Source organism: Camelus bactrianus, chromosome 16 (assembly GCF_048773025.1).
Source record: "Camelus bactrianus isolate YW-2024 breed Bactrian camel chromosome 16, ASM4877302v1, whole genome shotgun sequence".
In the NCBI taxonomy this organism is placed as follows: Eukaryota; Metazoa; Chordata; class Mammalia; order Artiodactyla; family Camelidae; genus Camelus; species Camelus bactrianus.
This window is the reverse complement of record NC_133554.1, coordinates 6,855,303-6,874,627: the sequence shown is the minus strand read 5'-3', so window position 1 is coordinate 6,874,627 and position 19,325 is coordinate 6,855,303. Positions and strand designations below refer to the sequence as shown.

General features: G+C 43.7%; 1 protein-coding gene across 7 annotated transcripts in view; it reads right to left on the bottom strand.

The window, feature by feature from the left end:
• Positions 1-19,325, bottom strand: part of MYH10 (myosin heavy chain 10) — a 179,626-nt gene that overhangs the window by 104,557 nt on the left and 55,744 nt on the right. For 2 of the 7 annotated variants that reach the window (XM_074342224.1, XM_074342223.1), the window contains one exon: positions 7,368-7,743. In XM_074342224.1, coding sequence (XP_074198325.1) covers positions 7,368-7,712 — 345 coding nt within the window. In that variant the 5' untranslated portion in view covers positions 7,713-7,743. Of the gene's footprint in view, positions 1-7,367; positions 7,744-7,830; positions 7,849-12,711; positions 12,982-13,899; positions 14,052-14,166; positions 14,548-19,325 lie in introns of those variants that run through there. The other 5 variants (XM_074342225.1, XM_045524786.2, XM_010965966.3 and 2 more) reach the window with 5 other exon arrangements.

Here is a 19,325-nt window from a genome sequence, read left to right as displayed (position 1 = left end):
AACAATTATGAGACATTAGGAAAATCTGATCAGTGACTGACTATTTGATGGTACAGTTACTGTTATTTTCTTTTTAGGCAGATAATAGTTACAAGTCCCCAAAACTGTTGCTAAGAAAGCAAGTAAATAAGCAGAGCTTCCAGCAGCATGTAAGGCCACCCAGGAGGACAGCAAGCACCCCAGGCTTTCAGCTGGGACCCTGAATGCTACACCTAAGAGTTTAGAGTATACCAGAAACAGACCAGCCCAAAGCCCAGCTGGGAAAGATGTAAAGGCCTGACTGACCTACGCATGCTCGTCTCAACCTAACTGCCTGGTCAGAGCAAAATTCTAGAATGAGCTTGATGTCATCCAGGGCCTCAAACTGCCTTTACAATTTCTTATATACAATAATTGGCACATAAATTGCGACTAAAATCCAAATTATGTGGGTCCCCTGTGAGTCTACTTTTATTGCCTTGTATTATTATCTTGGATAATAATATGTGCAACTAATTAAAATACATGATTGAGATTAGTTAAATTGATAAACCTCTGGTGAGACATTTTAAAAAGCGTAGAACAGATGATCAGTTTCAGGAATGAGAGAGAACATCACTACAAATCCTACATGAAACAAGAGGGTATTATGAACAACCTTGTGTCAATAAATTTCAAATTTTACATGGAACAGACAAAATCCTAGGAAAAACTCAGTTATCAAAACTGATACCAAAAATCTTAAATCTGAAAAGTTCTATATCTATGGAAGAAAACTTTCCCACAAAGAAAACTGTACCATTGTTTTAAAAAGAAGTAACATTAATCCTATCCAAACTTTTCCTGAAAAAAACACAAAGATGAAACATTCCCTGATTCATTTTATAAAGCCAGCATAATCTTGATAGCAAAATATGACAAGGACATTGTAAGAAAGGAAAATTTTAAGTCAATCTCACTCATGAATATAGATGCAAAAATTCTAAACAAAATATTAGCAAACACAATCTAGGAATCCAGTAATATATAAAAAGAATACTTGGTCCTTACGAGATGAGTTTAACACTAAAAAATATAGTATATAATTTACTATGATAACAGAATAACCAGAAAAATCGCACTATCATCTCATCAGATACTGGAAAAACATTTGATAAATTAATATCCAAACAGGACTTTTAAAAATGCATCCATGCAGGATAAAAACTAGGAATATAAGGAAACTTCCTTTAATCTGCTGAAAGAATACTCAAAACAAAACAAATCATTCTAAATAGTGAAATGTTGAAAGCTTTCCCTCTGACATCAGGAATGATACGAAGATGCCTCCAATCACCACTACTGTTCAGCAAATATTTACTGGAGGTCCTAGGCAATGCTGTAAAGCAGTATATATGAATCGGAAAGGAAAAAATAAAACTGTCAGTATTTGCAAACAACAGAAGCATGTTCAATACAATATTCAAAAGAATCTTCAGCTAACCTATTACAATCAGTAAGTAAACTTAAGTAAAGTCGGTGAATATAAAGTCAATATACAGACATTAATTGTAAAAAACCATGGTAACCATATTTCTACATAATGGTAACAACTTAAAAGCAACATTTAAAACACCACTTAAACAGTATTAAAAAATCTAATACCTAAAAATAAATCCAACAAAAGAAGCACACAGACTTTCAAACAACAACAACAACAAAAAACCCAAAAAACAAACCTAAAACATTTGGAGAAAAATTAAGAACTAAATAAATAGGTATACTCATGAACTAGAAGATCAAATATTGTAAAGATCTCATTTCTCCCCCAAACTGATCTATAGAATCAACAAAATCCCAATCAAAATTCCAACAAGGTTGTGTGTGTTATGTATGTATGTCTGTCTGTGTATGAAAAACTGACAAGCGGGTTCTAAAATTACACTGAAATGCAAAAGACCTAACAGCCAAAACAATCCTAAAGAACAAAAATGAGACACCTTATCATACTGGACACGACATAGTATAAAGCTGTAATAATCAAGACAATGTAATATTAGCCCAAGGACAGGCGCACAGACCCGTGAAACAGAATAGGGAGTCAAGGGCACATTTATGAGCACCTGGCACCTGATTTATGACAAAGCGGCACTTCAGAGCAGTGGAGAGGGCTATGTTTCAGTACATGGCACTGGGTCAACTGAATAGCTCTTGCAGGGGGGTAATTAATCTTACCCATACCTTCTACCATACACAGAATTCAACTCCAAATGGAAGTGAGGCTGACCCTAAGAAACAGATCATCAAATTCCCTTCACTGGCTTCAAACCGAGTTAGGCAATGGGAGAAGTCAGCAGGAGACAGGGTGAGGGGGAAGATGAAGGCAGGATGTTTATTCCCCAGGCCGCTTGCTCCCTGCCAGTTGTCAGCTTCCCTCTACAGAAGGTCACAATTCCCACCAGGAAGCCCTCTCCACACAGCCATCCTCTCCCACTGGAGACGGAACAGCACTTTGCTCCTTTAAAGATCAAGATGGATCCAGGGCTCCTGGCCATCACCAGTGCCAGCATACGGCAGGATTTCTGCATTTGTTATGCTCACATATTTGTAAATCATCCCCTTATTAAATTAGCAGAATACCTAGTTTGAAGGCCTTCTATTTCCTGCTGGAATCTGACTAACTTAGGCATCATCTAGAAAAGCTGAAGATAGGAGTTAAAGATAGGCATGTCCTATACAACCCAGAAATTCCATTCTTAGTTACACACCTCCCAGAAAAAGGCCATGCTTTTGTGCACATGCGCATGTTTAAAGCTGTTTGCTGAAACAATGTTTGTAACAGCCCCAAACTGGAAAAAAAAAATGTCCAGAAACAGCTGAGCGGGTCAAATAAATTGGGTCAAAAAAATCTTACGATGGAACATTACGTTCCAACAAAAATGAATGAAATACTCAAACTTTTACAGTTCAGGGCCCTTTATCACTCTTAGAAATTGTTAATGAGACCAAAGATCTTTTGTTTTATATATTTATATATAAATATATGTACATACATATATATATGAATAAACTGAGTTTTAAAACTTGTATTTATTTAAAATACATGTTAATATAAATAACATCTCTTATGAAAAATAACCTCTCATTTTCCAAGATAAAAGTGAGAAAAGTGGTACTATTTTATATTTTTGCAAATCTTTCATTGTCTGGCTTAATAGAAAACAGCTCAATTTTCATATCTATTTCTGCATTCAATCTATTGGACGTGGTTTTTACTGAAGTATATAAAGAAAATTATCCTTATACCAACTTATACCAATAGTTCTTCTGACTATTATTTAGCTGGAAAAGGGAGTAGTTAAGTCTTTCCAGGTAATTGTAGGTCTTCTCCTTTGATACTACACCAAAACTCGACAAGTGAGAATTTCCTAGAGATCAGATGCAAAGTAGCATCTGACACCCACCAATGAACTTTCCATACTGTTACATATATCAAATCCACTGGCTAATCTAGCGTGCTGAACGCAACTTCTACACAGGTGTGATTTGGTATCATCATGTACACATCATCTGGAAAACTCTGGTTCAATGAATTATGTAAGTCTTCCAAATGATGACATTTCACACTATAGGACATTAAAAAAAATCATTAATATTGCCATCTATCTCATCAGAAAGGTTTTAAGTACTGACAAGCTGTCAACTTCACAGCGGTAGACAAAAATTTCCAAAATTCTAATTTTCAAGTGAAAACTCACATTTTATCATTGTCAACAAATGTATTCAACTGTTTTCTTTGAAGTAACAGGCTCACTTCGTTTATTTTCAAGAACATGCCTGCCAAATACCCCAATGCGAATTAACCACAGCTTATGGATGAGCCAATATTAAACAAAAATGGTATTCTGTACAAAAAGTAGCCAATTTAGTTTGCAACTCAAATAACTACACACATGCTTTTCTTCAAGCAATCATCAGAGCTCAGTATGCAGCAGAAGTGCTTTATGCATGCTTTTCAGTTCATCACACAGAATATTAAAAGATGGGTTTCTCAAGAGCTGAGATTTAATAAAGCCAATCATTTCTGCTGTTTTATCAAGGACATTCTTGAGTGAAACTGGATTAGAACGACCACCAGTAACAGTTTGGGGTCACCACCTTTATTCACGACAAGGTGTAGGCAGTTTTCCTCACCACTGCCTTTGCACCATCCATCCGTACCAATGTCAAGAGTGAAAGGGCAAGTCAAGTCTTCAATAATCATGAAAATAGTTTTAACCTCAAGGATCTCATGAAAGGGTCTTAAAGAAACCCAAGTAGTCCGCAGAGCACTATTTGAGAAATACTGAATTACATCGACACAAAGTAATACAGGTGAACCTTAAAAATGTGATGCTGATCAAAATACAGACACAAAAGGTTATATATTATGAGATTCATTCATATAAAAATTCATCAACAGGCAAAACTAAACTATATTTTTAAGGAATGCATACTTTTTTTTTTTTACCTTTTGACTTTTTATTGACTTATAATCATTTTACAATGTTGTGTCAAATTTCAGTGAGGAATGCATACTTAATTGATAAAACACACTGGGAGATTTTGAGACACTTTTCAATAGACAGACTAAGAAGACAAAAATTAACAGTTCAAACACAATTAAAAAGTGTAGTCTAATGAACGCCACACCCAACAGTAAGAGAATACGTACTCTTTACAAACTTACAAGAACACTCATAAAAACTGACAATGTGCTACACAAAGCAAGCCTCAGCAAAAACAAGGAAAGATAATTCTATGGACTATATCCTTTAACTAAAATGCAATTAATTTAAAAATCAATAATAGAAAGATAACTTGAAAACCAATACTTAAGAATTTTAAAAGTATATTTTTAAGTGGTTCATAGGAAAGAAGAAATAATGGAAATTAGAAAATGTTTAGAACCGAATAATAAAAATACTACATGTCAAAATGTGTGAAGTGAACTAAATAGCAGAGAAGACATTTACAGTTTGTAAATGGTTTTATTAGGAAAGATAAAAATTAATAACCTGAGAAGCCAGATGCCGGGGAAATTAAACCCAAGGAAAATAAAAGGAAATAATACAACTAAACCGGTCAGTAACCTAACTTAATTAAATGAACATACATTATATCTTATCTATAGCAATATGTCCCAAAAGGTCCTACCTAAGTTATTGCAGTGTCTATATCATGGCACCTCAAGTGACCAATTTCAACTGCATGTAAATCCCAAAGCCCAATACACCTTCCACTCAAATGCTTAGCAACCGTGGCCATCCACAGCCCCATTCTCCTAATAGGTTTCTTTAGAGTCAAGTGCTCCAACTTAAATCTTCCACAGGAACCCTTTCTAGGGTATGACCCTCCCAAACCATCACCTCTGTTGTCATCTTAGTATTTCAAGAAAAACTCAGATTCTCCTTCTGTAAAGACCATGGAGCCACGCTTTGAAAAGAAACTCAGAAACTGGGGAGGAAGGTACAGCTCAGCGGTAAAGTGCGTGCTTAGTTAGCATGCAGGTCCTGGGCTCAATCTCCAGTACCTCCATTTAAAAAATAATAATGATATACAAATCTAATTACCTACACCACCACCACCACCCCCCGCACAAAACAAAACAAAACAAAAAAAATTAACAACTCAAAAATTCACTCATGTTGTCCCTGAAGTAAGCTGGAAAAAAAAAAAATCAAACAAACTCAATAAAAGATACTTGCAAAGTCTTAGAATTATCATGAGGAATGGCTACAAATAAACTATCTCCTTTCTCCTTCCCTTTTACCCACAGTCTCCTTCCCCTTCCCATTTCCCTCCTCTCTCCTCCCTGCAGAGGTCACAAGGTCAGGGTGGGGGACGGAGGGAAAGACGGGCTCCCTTTCCACACCAGGGGTCCACAACTTTTCGGTTGTGTCTCCACACTTCTGGCCCTTCACAGTTCACTGCAGCCCATGTCATCCATAATCCACCCACCTCTCCAATCTCAGGTGTCAAAATTATGATCTGACCACAATCTCTTAATTTCCCATCTTCTCACTTCCTCTCTCTAGACAAAAACGTGGCCGTCTCACACATTCCGTTACTCCATCTCAGCTGGATTCCCTGCACTGCTCTTCAAGAGTCCCTCTCCTTATCCTTGGCTTCCTCTCTTTCCAAACTTGACCCATTTCTCCTCAAGCCATCTTCCCAGCCCTAGTGCCTCTTACTCTCTTACTCTGCATCCTAACTCACAGAGAGAAAAAAAAGAGAGAGAGAAACCATCAGGCTTGACTGAAACTACTCTGGCAAAGGTCATGAATGCACTATTCATTCTGATTTTCCCATGGCAAGCTCGCTCCTATCAGTGAGATTCCAGCTCAGATGCTACCTTCTCCAAGACCCCTTCACGGACGCATCCTCCCACTTACTCCATCCCATAGTCCTGTTTCATCTCCTTATGGGATCACGAAGCCAGGCGCCTGTCCTGGCCTGTTCCCCACACCCTCGCCGGCACCTAGAACAAAGGAGGTGCCCAGTAAATTTCACTAAACACACTGATTCCTATGGGAAGACGGCTTCTGATTTGCTGAAGTCTGGAATTATGAATGAGCAATAGTAGCACACCCTTTGCATAAAACTCAACTTCTCTTTTCCAAATTCAGCCCATTACAATGTCAACTTTTCTTTTTCTCTTCATTCGAAATCTATGTTCCATCTACCCTGCCTTCTTTAAATCATTGCCCCCTGTGTCTACCATTGTTTCAGACCTCTTGGCATTCTCAACTTTTCCATTGTCTGGTTTGCATTTCTCAACTCAATCTCTTCCCTTCTTATTTTCAGTAACTTCTGTATGGTCAGCGACATTGTCAGTGGCTGCAACATATGTGTCAACTGCTAACCACAGGACAACCCCAGCCTCAATCTCATCCTAAAGTGTTTCCCCTTAAAAACCTCAGCATTCTCCTTTCCCACCTCCCTGTACCCAGTGACCTGGTTCTCGCTCTTCATGGAACCTCTAAGGCTTGCAGCCCCACCACTTTACACACACAGATTTCCTACCAATCTGCTATCCAACCATTAGTGCAACTCTTAGTGCCATACTAAACTCCCTGCTCTTTCTGCCACGTGCTCTCCCCCAGCTTATGACGCTCCAGAGAACCGCTACAAAAGTCTTCAAATGCCATTTTAGCATATTTAATTGCAGACTGGATTATTTAAAATTATGTGTTAAGACTTAAAGCAAAGCAAGACTTGGACAAGCAAGAGACAATCTATCTTTAGTAGAAACAGTAATGTTAAACAGAGGGCATGAGTATTCCACATTCTCATTTGATTATGAGCCTGTACAGTTTCCGCTAACGGCCAGGGACCAGTTCCCGTGACTGCTGAGAGGGCATACTTACATAGATAAGTCCTGAATAGTAACGGTCCTTCAGATTGTGTAACACGGAAGCTTCATTCAAGCACGTCAATTCTGCCATATCCTCCACCTTGGAAAACTTAGGTGGGTTCATCTTCTGAATATCATCTTTGTTGACCATGGCTTTCTTTCCATTCTCCGCCAACTCCACCATGACTTCATCTCCCCGCTCTTCTTTGATACTGGCTGCCTCAAAACCATGGCGTTCCGATGGGATCCACACTAGCTTTTTAGCCGTCCAATCGGCCTGAGTGGCAGGGTTGTAGATGACAGCCCTGTCCACAAAGAGATACCTCTCTGGATCTTCCAGTCCAGTTCTCTGCGCCATTGGAAACAGGAGGATCCAAGAGCAACTGCCTCTAAGAGAAAAGGAGGAGGACAAAGTCAGACGTTTAAAAACAAACGGATTCACAAATATTCCTCTTCTAAGAAACTGAAAACAAAACCTTTGGTAAACATGAACGCTGAGTTAAGGAGCTGGGGTATTTCTCTTCATGGCCATCCTAACCGAGTTTCCAAGGTAAATTTCAGGGGTGACCACAAATTATGACTCTGGTTGTCTGAAGACCACTCAAGATGTGCCCTCAGTGACTGAGCTGAAAAACAAGCAGAAGGAAAAAGCGCAGCTCCAGTTTGACTCTTCTCCTCTCTCCATCTCCTATTTCACCCTCACCACAAATTAAACAGGGAGTTAAGGAGGGAAAGGAAAATGAAGAGAAAGCAAACAAAGATTCACAATAAAAGGCCCCCAGGGTGGTGCTGGAGTTAGTGTAAACCAGGATGCAGCCACAAGGGAGCACGGGGGCCGCCAGGAGAGCCAACCATCAGGTCTACACCGGGCCTCCCCTTCCACCCGCACACAACAGACTCCAAGTCCTTCCTTACAAGTCAGTCCCCCCGCAGCTTCTCTGTGGCCCCCGTGGTCCCCACGTGATCAAATGAGGCCACAGAAGACAAGCGTCACTTGGCTTCACATGACAGCCTTTCAAGTATGTGATGGAGGCTATTCAGGTCCCCACTCCCATTCCTGCAGCTGCTCCCACGCCCTCGTCTCCTCCTCTGCATCCGTCATTCATCGAGACTCACTCCGCCACCCTGGTCTCTCGTCTCTGAACAGACGCCATGTGTTTATGTCCCCTTTAGAGCGTGGGGCCCTGAAGCAAGCATAACATTCCAGTTAACAGTCTGAACAGCGCAGGAGGAAAAGGAACCATTCACAGCCTTAGGCCACACTGGGGAAAGCACTGTTTCCGTGACTTTTACAATTAATGTATCCCAAGACCTAAGTGGTTTGTTTAGTGCTCAGTTACTGTTGGCTCCTAAGGGGCTGTCAGCTGGGGGTCCATACATGGTACTCTTAAGCTTTCTTTCCTCTTAAACTTGGGTAATTGACTCACTCACCTTTCTGATGTGACTCATCAGTCCTGCCTGACAACATCCTTTTGGCATCCAATACCATCATTAAACACTTTTGTTATTACTCCCAAGTCCAGGTTATCTCAAATCTCATCCAAATCAGTGTGAGAAGCCAAATGAGTAACTACCCTGGCTCTATCAGATCCTCCCAACTTTTCCCTCTCCCCAAAATGATGGGGATTCTCAGTTAGGCAAGAGGATAGAAGGCCGCAGGGAAAATCACAGTCGTCCAGAGTCGTGAAAAGGTTCTCCACCGTGAGTCAAATTTCAAGCTCCATGAAATCACTGAAATGGTATAAAAATGTTGTACAATTTTTTTGTATATCTGGGCTTTTCTAAGGAGAATGCTCTTTCTTCAGAGTTTTAAAGGGGCCTAATTATCTTTGTCCTAAAAGATGAATCGTTCATAGTAGGTGTAGAGACTAGCCCTTTCAGCCCCAGTAAGAGTTTACTAGAATGAAATAGCTAAGATTCTTCAGAAACTAGCTGTTACAATGTAAAGGATTACAAACACTCCTGCCCTAGAGCATGGTTCTCAAACTCGGGCAACATCTAAAAGGCCTATTAAAATACAGATTGCTGGGTTCTAGTCCCAGAGTTTCTTATTCAGTAGGTCTGGAGTGGAGAGACTGATAATTTGCCTTTCTAACAAATTCCCCAATGCTGCTGATCCTGCCGGTCCTGAGACCACACTTTGAGAACCACTGCTCCACAGTTCTCTGGTTGCCATGGTGATCCACAGCTACTACCACGTATGTTGGGGTAGGAAAAAAGGTTGAAGGCTAATATTCCAGACTAATTCATCACCTGATTTAAAGAATACGCTAACATTCTAAGGAGTATAAACCTGGATAAAACAAAAATCAAAACCGAATAAAGCAAAAAAAAAATCGCAAAACGTAAAAATAAGACTTCTACCAACAGAATCACTAGCATCCTTTCTAACTAAACTTGCAGTTGCCTTCTTAGGCATCCATGTGGGAGAAGGCAATAAAGAAAATATTCGTGCACACATGTTCATGTTGAAGAATGGTTTCAAAGGCCATCACCCCTATGGACTGCACTAATAAGACTATTAACAGCTTTTGTCTTCCCAACCTGTGCACCACCTGCTGCTAGGAAAAAGGGAGGAGGGCTCTGAAGTGGGAATCACCCTGGATGAATCTGGATACAGAAAACAGGACCCACACTCCGCCTTAGGAAGGACAGTCCATTAAGAGAGAAAATATCCAACTAGAACAAAATATGATAACAAGTTACTCTGATTATTCTTATTAGGTATAAACTGTATATCCTACACAACACTTCGGAAACTGTCTAGCTGCCAATAGGCACGCACACATTTCTTTAATTTTACATTGGGCGTGTAATTGTATGCTTAGATTGAGCAAGTGACTATAAATTAGAATAACTTAACAGGTCATTTCTAGGGCAGGTTTTTTTTTAAAGTAGATTATGGATTTTTAAATTCTTTGATCAAATCAACACCTTTTAAATTTATCAGTATGTACTTTTTTAAGGTGGGGAACACTTGCAATTTAATATAAGAAAAATATCAATAGATCACAAAACTGTAATTACAATATGCCCCCTATTTTGCTGGGGAAAATCACATATACACTTTTTTTTTTTCTTAAAGGAACAAATATTCATTGGGTCTTCACTGGGTAGTGGGATTACAAACTACTTTTCCAGAATTTTCTACAACTAGCTAAACACGATGAGGACAGCTTCCTGTCCTTGCCGTCTGGGAAGCCTACTGCGTGGTCTGCAGGAGGGGATCTATACACCTATTTATTGATCAATATTATATGAGTGGCCCCCACCCTCATAGTAAGCTTCAGCTTCTCCTCCATAACCCCAAACCTACCATTCCTTCAAATCCTGACCTGAATGCCACCCTTTCAGAAGTTCTTTTCAGGTCAACCTGGCAATTTAATCCTCCTTCTCCTAACATGTGTACTGACTTTCTGGCAGTCTCCTCACCCTCTGTCACCATTGTTAACAGAGGACCTGGCAGGTAGGAGGTGCTCAAAGCCCTGTTTGGTCCACAGAGCCCATGAGGCCCGGGAAGATGCTTCCTTCATTTTACCTCTTCACTTGTGGTTGCCAAATATGCTGTATTTTTTCTAATTCCATTCCAACCTTGATAATGCTGATATTTAAGAGGGAAACCGCTCCCAAATGCTTTGCCTTATGGAAAGGATCATACTAGAATTTTAAAAACAGCCAACACTGTTGTTACAGATCACTAATTATGGCCCAGCACTACTCTAAGCAGTTGATGTATCAACTCTTAATCCTCACAACAGCCCTAAGAGGTAGGTAATATTACTGTCTCCACTAGTATCTCCATTTTACAGATGAGGAACCTGAGGTACAGAGAAAGCCAATGACCAGCCCAGAGTTCAGGCCACAGAGCTAATCTAACAAGGAGCAGAGCTGGGAGTAAACCCAGACAGAGTTCAGCTCCAGGGCACCTGCTGGAAGGATGGAGGTTGAGAGGGAGGAAATTTTGAAGGGCACGTGGTACAGGACATCCTGCCTCTCAATCATCAATGATGCCTTCAAGACTATAGGCTCAGCCAATGAACACATCAGCACAATCTGGCAGAGGCTTTATATTTTATAGGAAAAAAACGTATATTAGTAAGAAAAGGAATAAATAGGAACCTCTTTGCAACAGACATAAAGATAATCTGAAGGTTCTTGGTGTCATTCGAAGTAACTGCCTACTCACAGTTAAATCATTTATCTGTATATGAATTAGCCCTCTACAGAGACAAAGCCCTATTCCCTTCATTGGTTTTAGACACACACACCCCTGGGGCTCCATCTCCGAGGCCATTACTGAAATACCACCCAGCAAACTTCTCAACTGTCTCCCAGCACCTACTACACAGGAAAACAGTTTTATGAATACCTTGCATATAAAAACCCAAACAAAAATAATGGATAAATTATCCATAATAAAGCATCCCTCTAAGACAGAGAAACTAAAACAGAATTGTTCCAAATTGTGTAATCCTGCCACTGAGGTCACTTACATTACAGAGACCTGCAAGTCTGTTAATTTATCAAAATTCTGTTTAACTGAATGAGCAGAAATACAAACCAAATGCAAAAGGGCACTCACTATTCATGGCCCAAGCCATCTCTCAGTATCTTTATACTGTGTTAAATATTTCTGAAATGTAGAGCCAACACCAGGAATTTTTATTCTTCATATATGACAAGAAAGTGTATGAACCGCTGAAGCTACAATCTTTCACTGTACCACGAGTGCCCGTCAAAATTTCCTCCATCTCACCTTCCATCCAGCCTGTCTTCATTGAAATGATTTCCCCAAGGAGCCCAAATAAAAAGCCAAGCTCTGGGGTCACATCCCTTCGCTGCAGAAGCTGGTGCTATATCGCACAATTACACCATATGCTTTCTCCAGATAAGGACGGGGAAGAACTGAATTTAAGATGCAGAAGTAAGGAGATGCATAAAATGGCCACTTTTCCAGAAGCCGTGACAGACAGGGCACACTCAAACATCAAAAGCATGGGACTTAAAGGGCAATTAATAAGAGCAGATTGATGAAGGCAATAAAACAATAAATAGATTAAAGTTTTCCAGAGTGAGATACTACCAAGAATTATTAAGCCTGACTCAAAGAATCCTCAGTTTCAATGTTAAAAAAACAAAATCTCAGCAAAGCTGAAGTATTATATTTAGTATTATACTATTCAGCGAAAACAGCAGTCTTTGTTTCATTTGCCGTCTGGATCTAGCCCGCCTGCTTTCCCCTACCCCACCCCACCCCACCCCCTTCCATCAACCGCAGTGATCTTGAAGGGAGCTGCAGAGGCCCTAAGAAACAGAGATAACGGTCACAGGCAGAGGCCACGTTCCCCAAAACTCACCAGCTGAGCTCGGACCCGCCGAGTCGCCAATCTCCTTCCCAAGGCCCTAGTTCCCAGGCAGGCCAGGCTGGGGGCCTCCCCGGTCCCTGGGCCGCATCTGCCCACCGCAGGCCCACAAAGCCCCTGCGAACGCCGGGACTCCGCGCCTGCAACTTCCCTTCGACCCCATTCCAGGCCGATTTTATGGGATCAGGGTGTGACCCCAACTGCAGAAGGCGAGGAAGAGACTCGGCGGCGAGCCATTCCCAGATCACTTACACAATAAAGGGATCCCGAGGCAGGGCTGACCCTCCCCCCGGCCGCCCTGCTGCAGCGCGCCCCCGCCGCATTTCCCGCCTCGCCCCCCCAAACCGCCCGGGCCTTGCCCGGCGTCAACCCCCGGCCCCCGCCGTCCACAGAGCGCGTGGTAAGACGCCCCCGCTCCCGCCCTACTTCCCCAGGACCAGCGGAGCCCGACCCTCCCCCGGGCTGGCGGCCGGCTGCTCAGACCCTCATCCGCCGCGCGCCTCCCGAGCCGTGAGCAGCCTAGCCCTCCGGTCCCTCCACCCCACAGGTCCCCGCGCGCCGCACGCCTTCCGAGCCCGCGGCGAAGCCCTGACGGCACTCGGGGTGCTGGACCCGGCCTAATCTACCCTGCAACCCACCCAGGGGCCCTTCCCGTCCAGCGACCCCCACCCCCAACTGGGATGGCGCTTTCCAGCCCGCCCCAGGACTCCCTCCCCTCCCAGGAGGCAGGCACAGACTCGGGGGACCCCCCGGGACCCCTACCAGGGCACGAGGGCCCCCAACCCCGCGCCCCAAGGATCCCGCACGCCGAGTACCAGGTCCGCACATGCCCACCCCCAGATTTTCATCCCTAGCCCCCGAGGGCTCGTCCTCTCGCACACCCAGGCCCGAATCCCTGCAGAGGTCTCACCCTCAAGACCTCATTTCCCGGCTCTCTAGGGGTCTCTCCACCCACTGGGGTGCCGTTACCCACCCCACAAGGTCCTTCCTCGCACGAATCTACGGCCGCCGCAGCACAAACCCTCCGCCCAGAGCCCCTTCTGTCCTCTCTAGCTCCCGCTTCAGCTTCGTTCCTGCCCTCCAGAGTCGCCCTGGGCCCCAGCCCGGGATCCTTCCCTCCCCCACAAAACCGTCCCCCGGTCCCTGGCCGCCGCACTCGGACCCCGGCACCGCACCTCTCACCTTCAGCCGAAGATGGTGGCGCCGGCGCACGTCCCCAGCCGCGACCACAGATTCGGCGCCTCAGTCCCAAACCCACCGCTGCCTCCGCCGGGCTCCTTTAGCACTGCTACTCCGGACTGCCCCACCCACTCCCACCCTCATTGGGCCAGCTCCACGCCCGTCACCACCGCCCCCAGACCCACTGGTCGGTTTGCGCGCCCATCTCCAAGGGAAGACGTTAGCAACCCGAACGAAGCTACCTTCCCGAGGTCCGCTCCCTCCACCCACCTGAAATGATGCTCATTGGCTCCCGCTCCCAGCCCAGGCCGCCGAAGCCCCCATCTCATAGGCTGCGCCGCACGCCCGTCAGAGATTCCAGGAGGTGCGGCCGGGGCAATCGCGGGCGATTGGCTGGCTCGGGCGGAGATGGACAGCTGAGGCTGGCTGGGCGCCCGGCGGTCCCGCGGGGCAGCGGGTGCGGATCCCGCGGCGGCCTCGGCTGTGCTGGCGGTGGGGCAGGTGTGCCGCGGCAGGAGCCCTGAGCTCCGCCTGGACGCGCCTGGCCCTGGCGTGGGGCCGCGGCTCCAGCCCAGTAGGGCGAGCGCCTCGCCGCCTCCTCTGCCCGTCGCAGCCGGCGTGTCCCGCAGCGGGACCGGCTTCCACCGCGGAGTCGCTGGCCCGGGGCGCTGCCTGTAGGGGCGGGGCTGGAGCGCGGTCCAGAGGCCTGACGTCACCCCCGGGGCTGCGGGGGTTGGGGGCCCCGGCTCTGCGGCTCACCTGCAGTGGGGGAGGGGAGGCAGGCTGGAGTGCAGCTCTGCCCATGCGCACCCGCTCTGCAGGGGCCCGGCTGCGGTCCGCTCTCAGGCCGCTGTCGCGACCCCGGGCCCGGCCTGACCCTGCTCAGGCCGGCGGAGCGCCGGGCGCCGGACAGCTTCCTCCGCTGCTGCGGTTTTGGGTTTGCGAGTGGAGGGGCCTCCCTACGCAGCCTCCAGGCCGGGCTGAGATTCCAGAAGATTGAGAAGCGAACCCACCTTGAAGAGGAGACTTGGGAAAAAGACTTCACCTTGTTAATTCGTTCGTTCATTTATTCGTTCATTCATTCAAAAGAGGTCCCTACGTGAGAGGGGCTGTGAGGAAGTTCTGCAGGTCTGTCTTATCCCCTAGGGCCTATAAGCTTTTTAAAGGCCTTAGAAAATGTTTGAGACTTGCGGAGTGGGGTGGGGGAGGCTCCAAAATGAGGAAAGGAAACCAGAAAAATCAAAGTTAATAAATATTTTATGAAATGTCTGCAATATCTAGTCAACTGCAACACGACCCTTAAATAATTATATATAATTAAGTTTAAGTCACAAGAATGATTTACTCTTAACAAAAACCGAACATTATCAAAATCTTTTCAAAAAAATTTTACATCAAGATGTAGTTATTTTGTGTTGGATATGGGTGTATTTTAATACATAGGATTAATTGGCCTACCCTAGGAAAACTTCCAGTCTGGTAAAAAGTGAATAAAGCAAAAAAAAAAAAAAAAAAAAAAACAAGGCAGGAAATGATAAGGAGGGGTTGGTGGAATTCAGAGAAGATTCCAAGGCCGCTCAGTGCACAGTCCTTCCTGGGGAAGTCGAATCAGGTCCTGTATAGTCCTTTGTCCTAGTGCATCTGATCCCCCACCCCCACCTGGGGCTGGAGTGAGCTGCCCCTTGGCCAGGTGTCTTGTGACTTGGCTCCATGAAGAAGTCTGTCCTTCTAAATGCAGCCTGCACATGGAGTACAAGTTAACTTACATAGTATGTGAATGGTATTCCTCTTCTGAATTAAAAAGAAACACACAAATTCTTTTTAGAGAAGACCAAACGCTCCATCTCTAATGCCTGAGCCTCAGCTTTGCTAGCTACCAAAGTCATTTCCAAATTCAGTGTTCCACACATAGAACATTCACACACAAACACCCCATCAGTCACCAAGTCCGTGGTTTCCCATCATTTTAAAACAAACTCAGTGGACCATCAGAAGAGGAGGGCAGGAAGCTCACCAGAATTCAACATCACAAGATGTCAGTCTTGATGAGAAATCAGCAACATCCCTCCACCCAAACTCTCTTCCCAACTTCCCTTTGTCTGTTAATGAAACTAGCCTTGAAATCTCTTTGATTCCTTCCTCTCCCTTGCTCCCACAGTGTCCCCCTCCACCTCTACCAGCCAGCCAGCCAGTCTCATCTGACTCAGGTCTCACCCTGTGGTGCTCCATCCCAGAACCTGTTGCCATTTTTATCAGGACAACACAGGATTTAAGGCCACATAGACCTGGCTTTGAATCCATCTCTGCCATTTCTAGAGCTTTAATCTTTGACAAATTCCTTAACCTCATCTCTAGAAAGAGGATACAAATATATAGGATTCGTTCAACAAATATGTAACAGGATGATTTACCAGAAAAAAAAGAAGTAGCATTATGGACATATAGAAAAGTCTCTCTTTTTGTAGTCTACAAGTTCATTACAAAAGAATGGGAAATCTTTGTCCTCTCTCCATAGTGATTTTTTCTGGCTGTCTAGGCTGCTTTTACCCCTAAAAGAAAAAGGTCACAGACCATTGTTATTTGCAGAGTCTAGGTCACAAGTCCAAATTCATTCCCTCAGGGCAGTTCCAGCCCATGAACCTGTTTCGTTCTAAGCTGTTTTGTGTTCCATCTGTACAGGGCTGATATGAAGCATTTTTTAAAAAAATTTGAGTGAATTCCAACATTTAAAAATCAAGAGCTGTCCAATGTCATTAGCCATTAGGGAAATAGAAATCAAAACCATAATGATACCACTTCGCACCCACTAGAATGACTATAATCAAAAAGGCAGACAATAACAAATACTGGCGAGGATGCAGAGAAACAGAAACCCTCAGTCACGTCTGGCAGGAATGTCAAATGGTGTCTCCACTCTGGAGAGTAGTTTGCTAGTTTCTCCAAAGTTAAACATGAATTTACCATGTAAGTCACAACTCTATCCTTAGGTATCTACCAAAAAACAAAAACAAAAATAAGACATATGGACACCAAAGTTGCACACAAATATTCATAGCAGCATTATTCATAATGGCAAAAAAAAAAAAAAAAAAAGGAATGTCCAGCAACTGGTGAATGGGTAGACAAAGTGTGGTACATCCATTCAATGAAATACTATTCAGCCATTAAAAGAAACAGACTATAGATTCGTGCAACAACATGGATGAACCTTGAAAACATGTTCAGTGAAAGAAGTCAGACACAGAGACCACATATTGTATGAGTCCATTATATGAAATAGCCACAAAAGGCAAAGCTGTAGAGACAGAAAGTAGAATAGTAGTTGCCTGGGGTGAGGACAGGGGTGGGGAGAAGAGGGACAGCACAGGGATTAAGAGTTAATACATATGAGGGATCTTATTGTGGTGATGAAAATGTTCTAATATTAATTTATAGTGATGGTTACACAACTGGGTATATTTACTAAAAATTCATTGAATTTTATACTGTGAATCATGATTTGAAAAGTATACCTTAATAAGTAATGTTTTTAAAATAAAGAAAAAAGAGTTACCTCAGGAAAATCCAGATTTCTGGCTTCCCTTGAAAAATCTGGAAGACCTGGAAATTCAGCACCAATTGGCTGATGCCTGAGCTGCTCATTTTTAGATAAAGCATGTGTCCGCCCATGTGCCTCTCTCCCCACTACTCCCTCTTGTCTCTTAAAACCAATCTACTTTATTCATTGACATCCTTTGCCTGGTCTTTTTAGGCATCTATTTGAGTTTTCAGTCCCTGTCATGCCTGTTGAGGGATTTCATGTCACATCATTCCAGAGAGATAAGAGGAGGGGTGATATTTTTGAGTTGAAAAGCTGTTTCCCTGACTGGTGAAGGAGTAGAAGGTTTGGGGTGTCTGTGAGAAGTACAGACAGGGGCCCCCTTTCAACACGATGCCTGGAAGTGGTAGGAACTTGGGGCACAGGCTGCTGTGCTGACCATCTCTCAGCCCACCCTGGGCAGTCATTCCTGATCGACGAGAAGGATCGGCACTCAACTGTGGCATCTTGAAACAGAAGGAGGAATTAAAAACAAACAAACAAACAAACAAAAACTCCAATGAACTGAGAAAGAAGGAAACTTCTAGAATTTTCCTGGGCCCCTTAAGCTCTGGAGTTGTTTTTGGGTGGGGGACCCACAAGAGGTTCCTGAAAATGACTAATTTAAGACTTCTCACCAACCACATAGGATAAGGCTAACTCTGATTTAATGACTTAGAAAAATGAAAGCATGATAGTCCTTGCATCCTAATGTCTCAGAGCAAGTCATACCTGTGATAAATGCTTATTGAGTGTCTTCTGTGTCTAGGGACTGTTCCAGGTGCTGCAGAAATGCCTCTGTCAAAATAGGCAGGGTCCTACCCTGAAGGGGCATACCATCTAGCCGGAAATATAAACAGACAGATAATTATAATAGAGCAAGGGTTCTTAATCTGGACTCCATGAAACCTAAAGAGTTTTAGGGGTTTTATAAAACCTCTGAAGTTGTATGTAAAATGTATTGAGTTCTTTTTTTTTTTTAAACCCTAGGGAGATGATCTACAGTTTTTAGTAGAGTCTCATAGAGGCGTCTGATCCAAAAAGGTTGAGAGAATGCAATCTAGCATGAAAAGTACTCCATTATGGAAAGCAGAGCAAGATCCAGGGACACGTAAGAGGAACATTTAACCCAGAATGGTGGCAGGGGTGAGGGTCGGGGAAGTTCCAGAAAGTCTTCTTAGAGGAAGTAATTTTGAAAACAGAATCTGAAGAATAAGACATTAACCAGACAACCAGGGGAGAAAAATACTTTCAGGGGAAATGGCACAGAGAAGAGACAGTACAAGGCTTTCCAAGCTCAGAAAGAAGTGCAGAGTAGAACAAAGCCAGAGCAAAGTGAACAAGCGTGGAGGCGTGTGTAACACAGGACCGAGGAGGCAGGCAGGGGCCAGATTGTAAACATATATTTTATCCGGAGGACAGTGGAGGACTATGGGAGAGTTTTAATTTGAAGAGTAAAATGACCAGGTTTGTGTTTTAGAAAGATGCCTCTGCTCAGAATGTAGAAAATGGGTTCAAATAGGGTGGGGGGAGGGAGGGAAACCAGTTAAGAGGCTACTGCAGCAAATCCAGCCGAGAAATGATGGTGAGTTTATAACTTATTAACCCAATATAAAAAGACTATTACATTTCAACATGTAGTTGATTAAGAAATCACTAATAGAATATTTCACATTCTTTTTCTTGTGCTAAGTGCTCAGAATCCGATGAGTATTTCGGACCTACAGCATATTTCATTTCAGATGAGCCACATTTTAAGTGCTCAAGAGCTGCATAAGGCTGGTGGCTACCATAGTGGACCCCACGGGGCTAGGCTATTCACTCCTTGCAGGAAAAGTCAATGTTTTCAGCT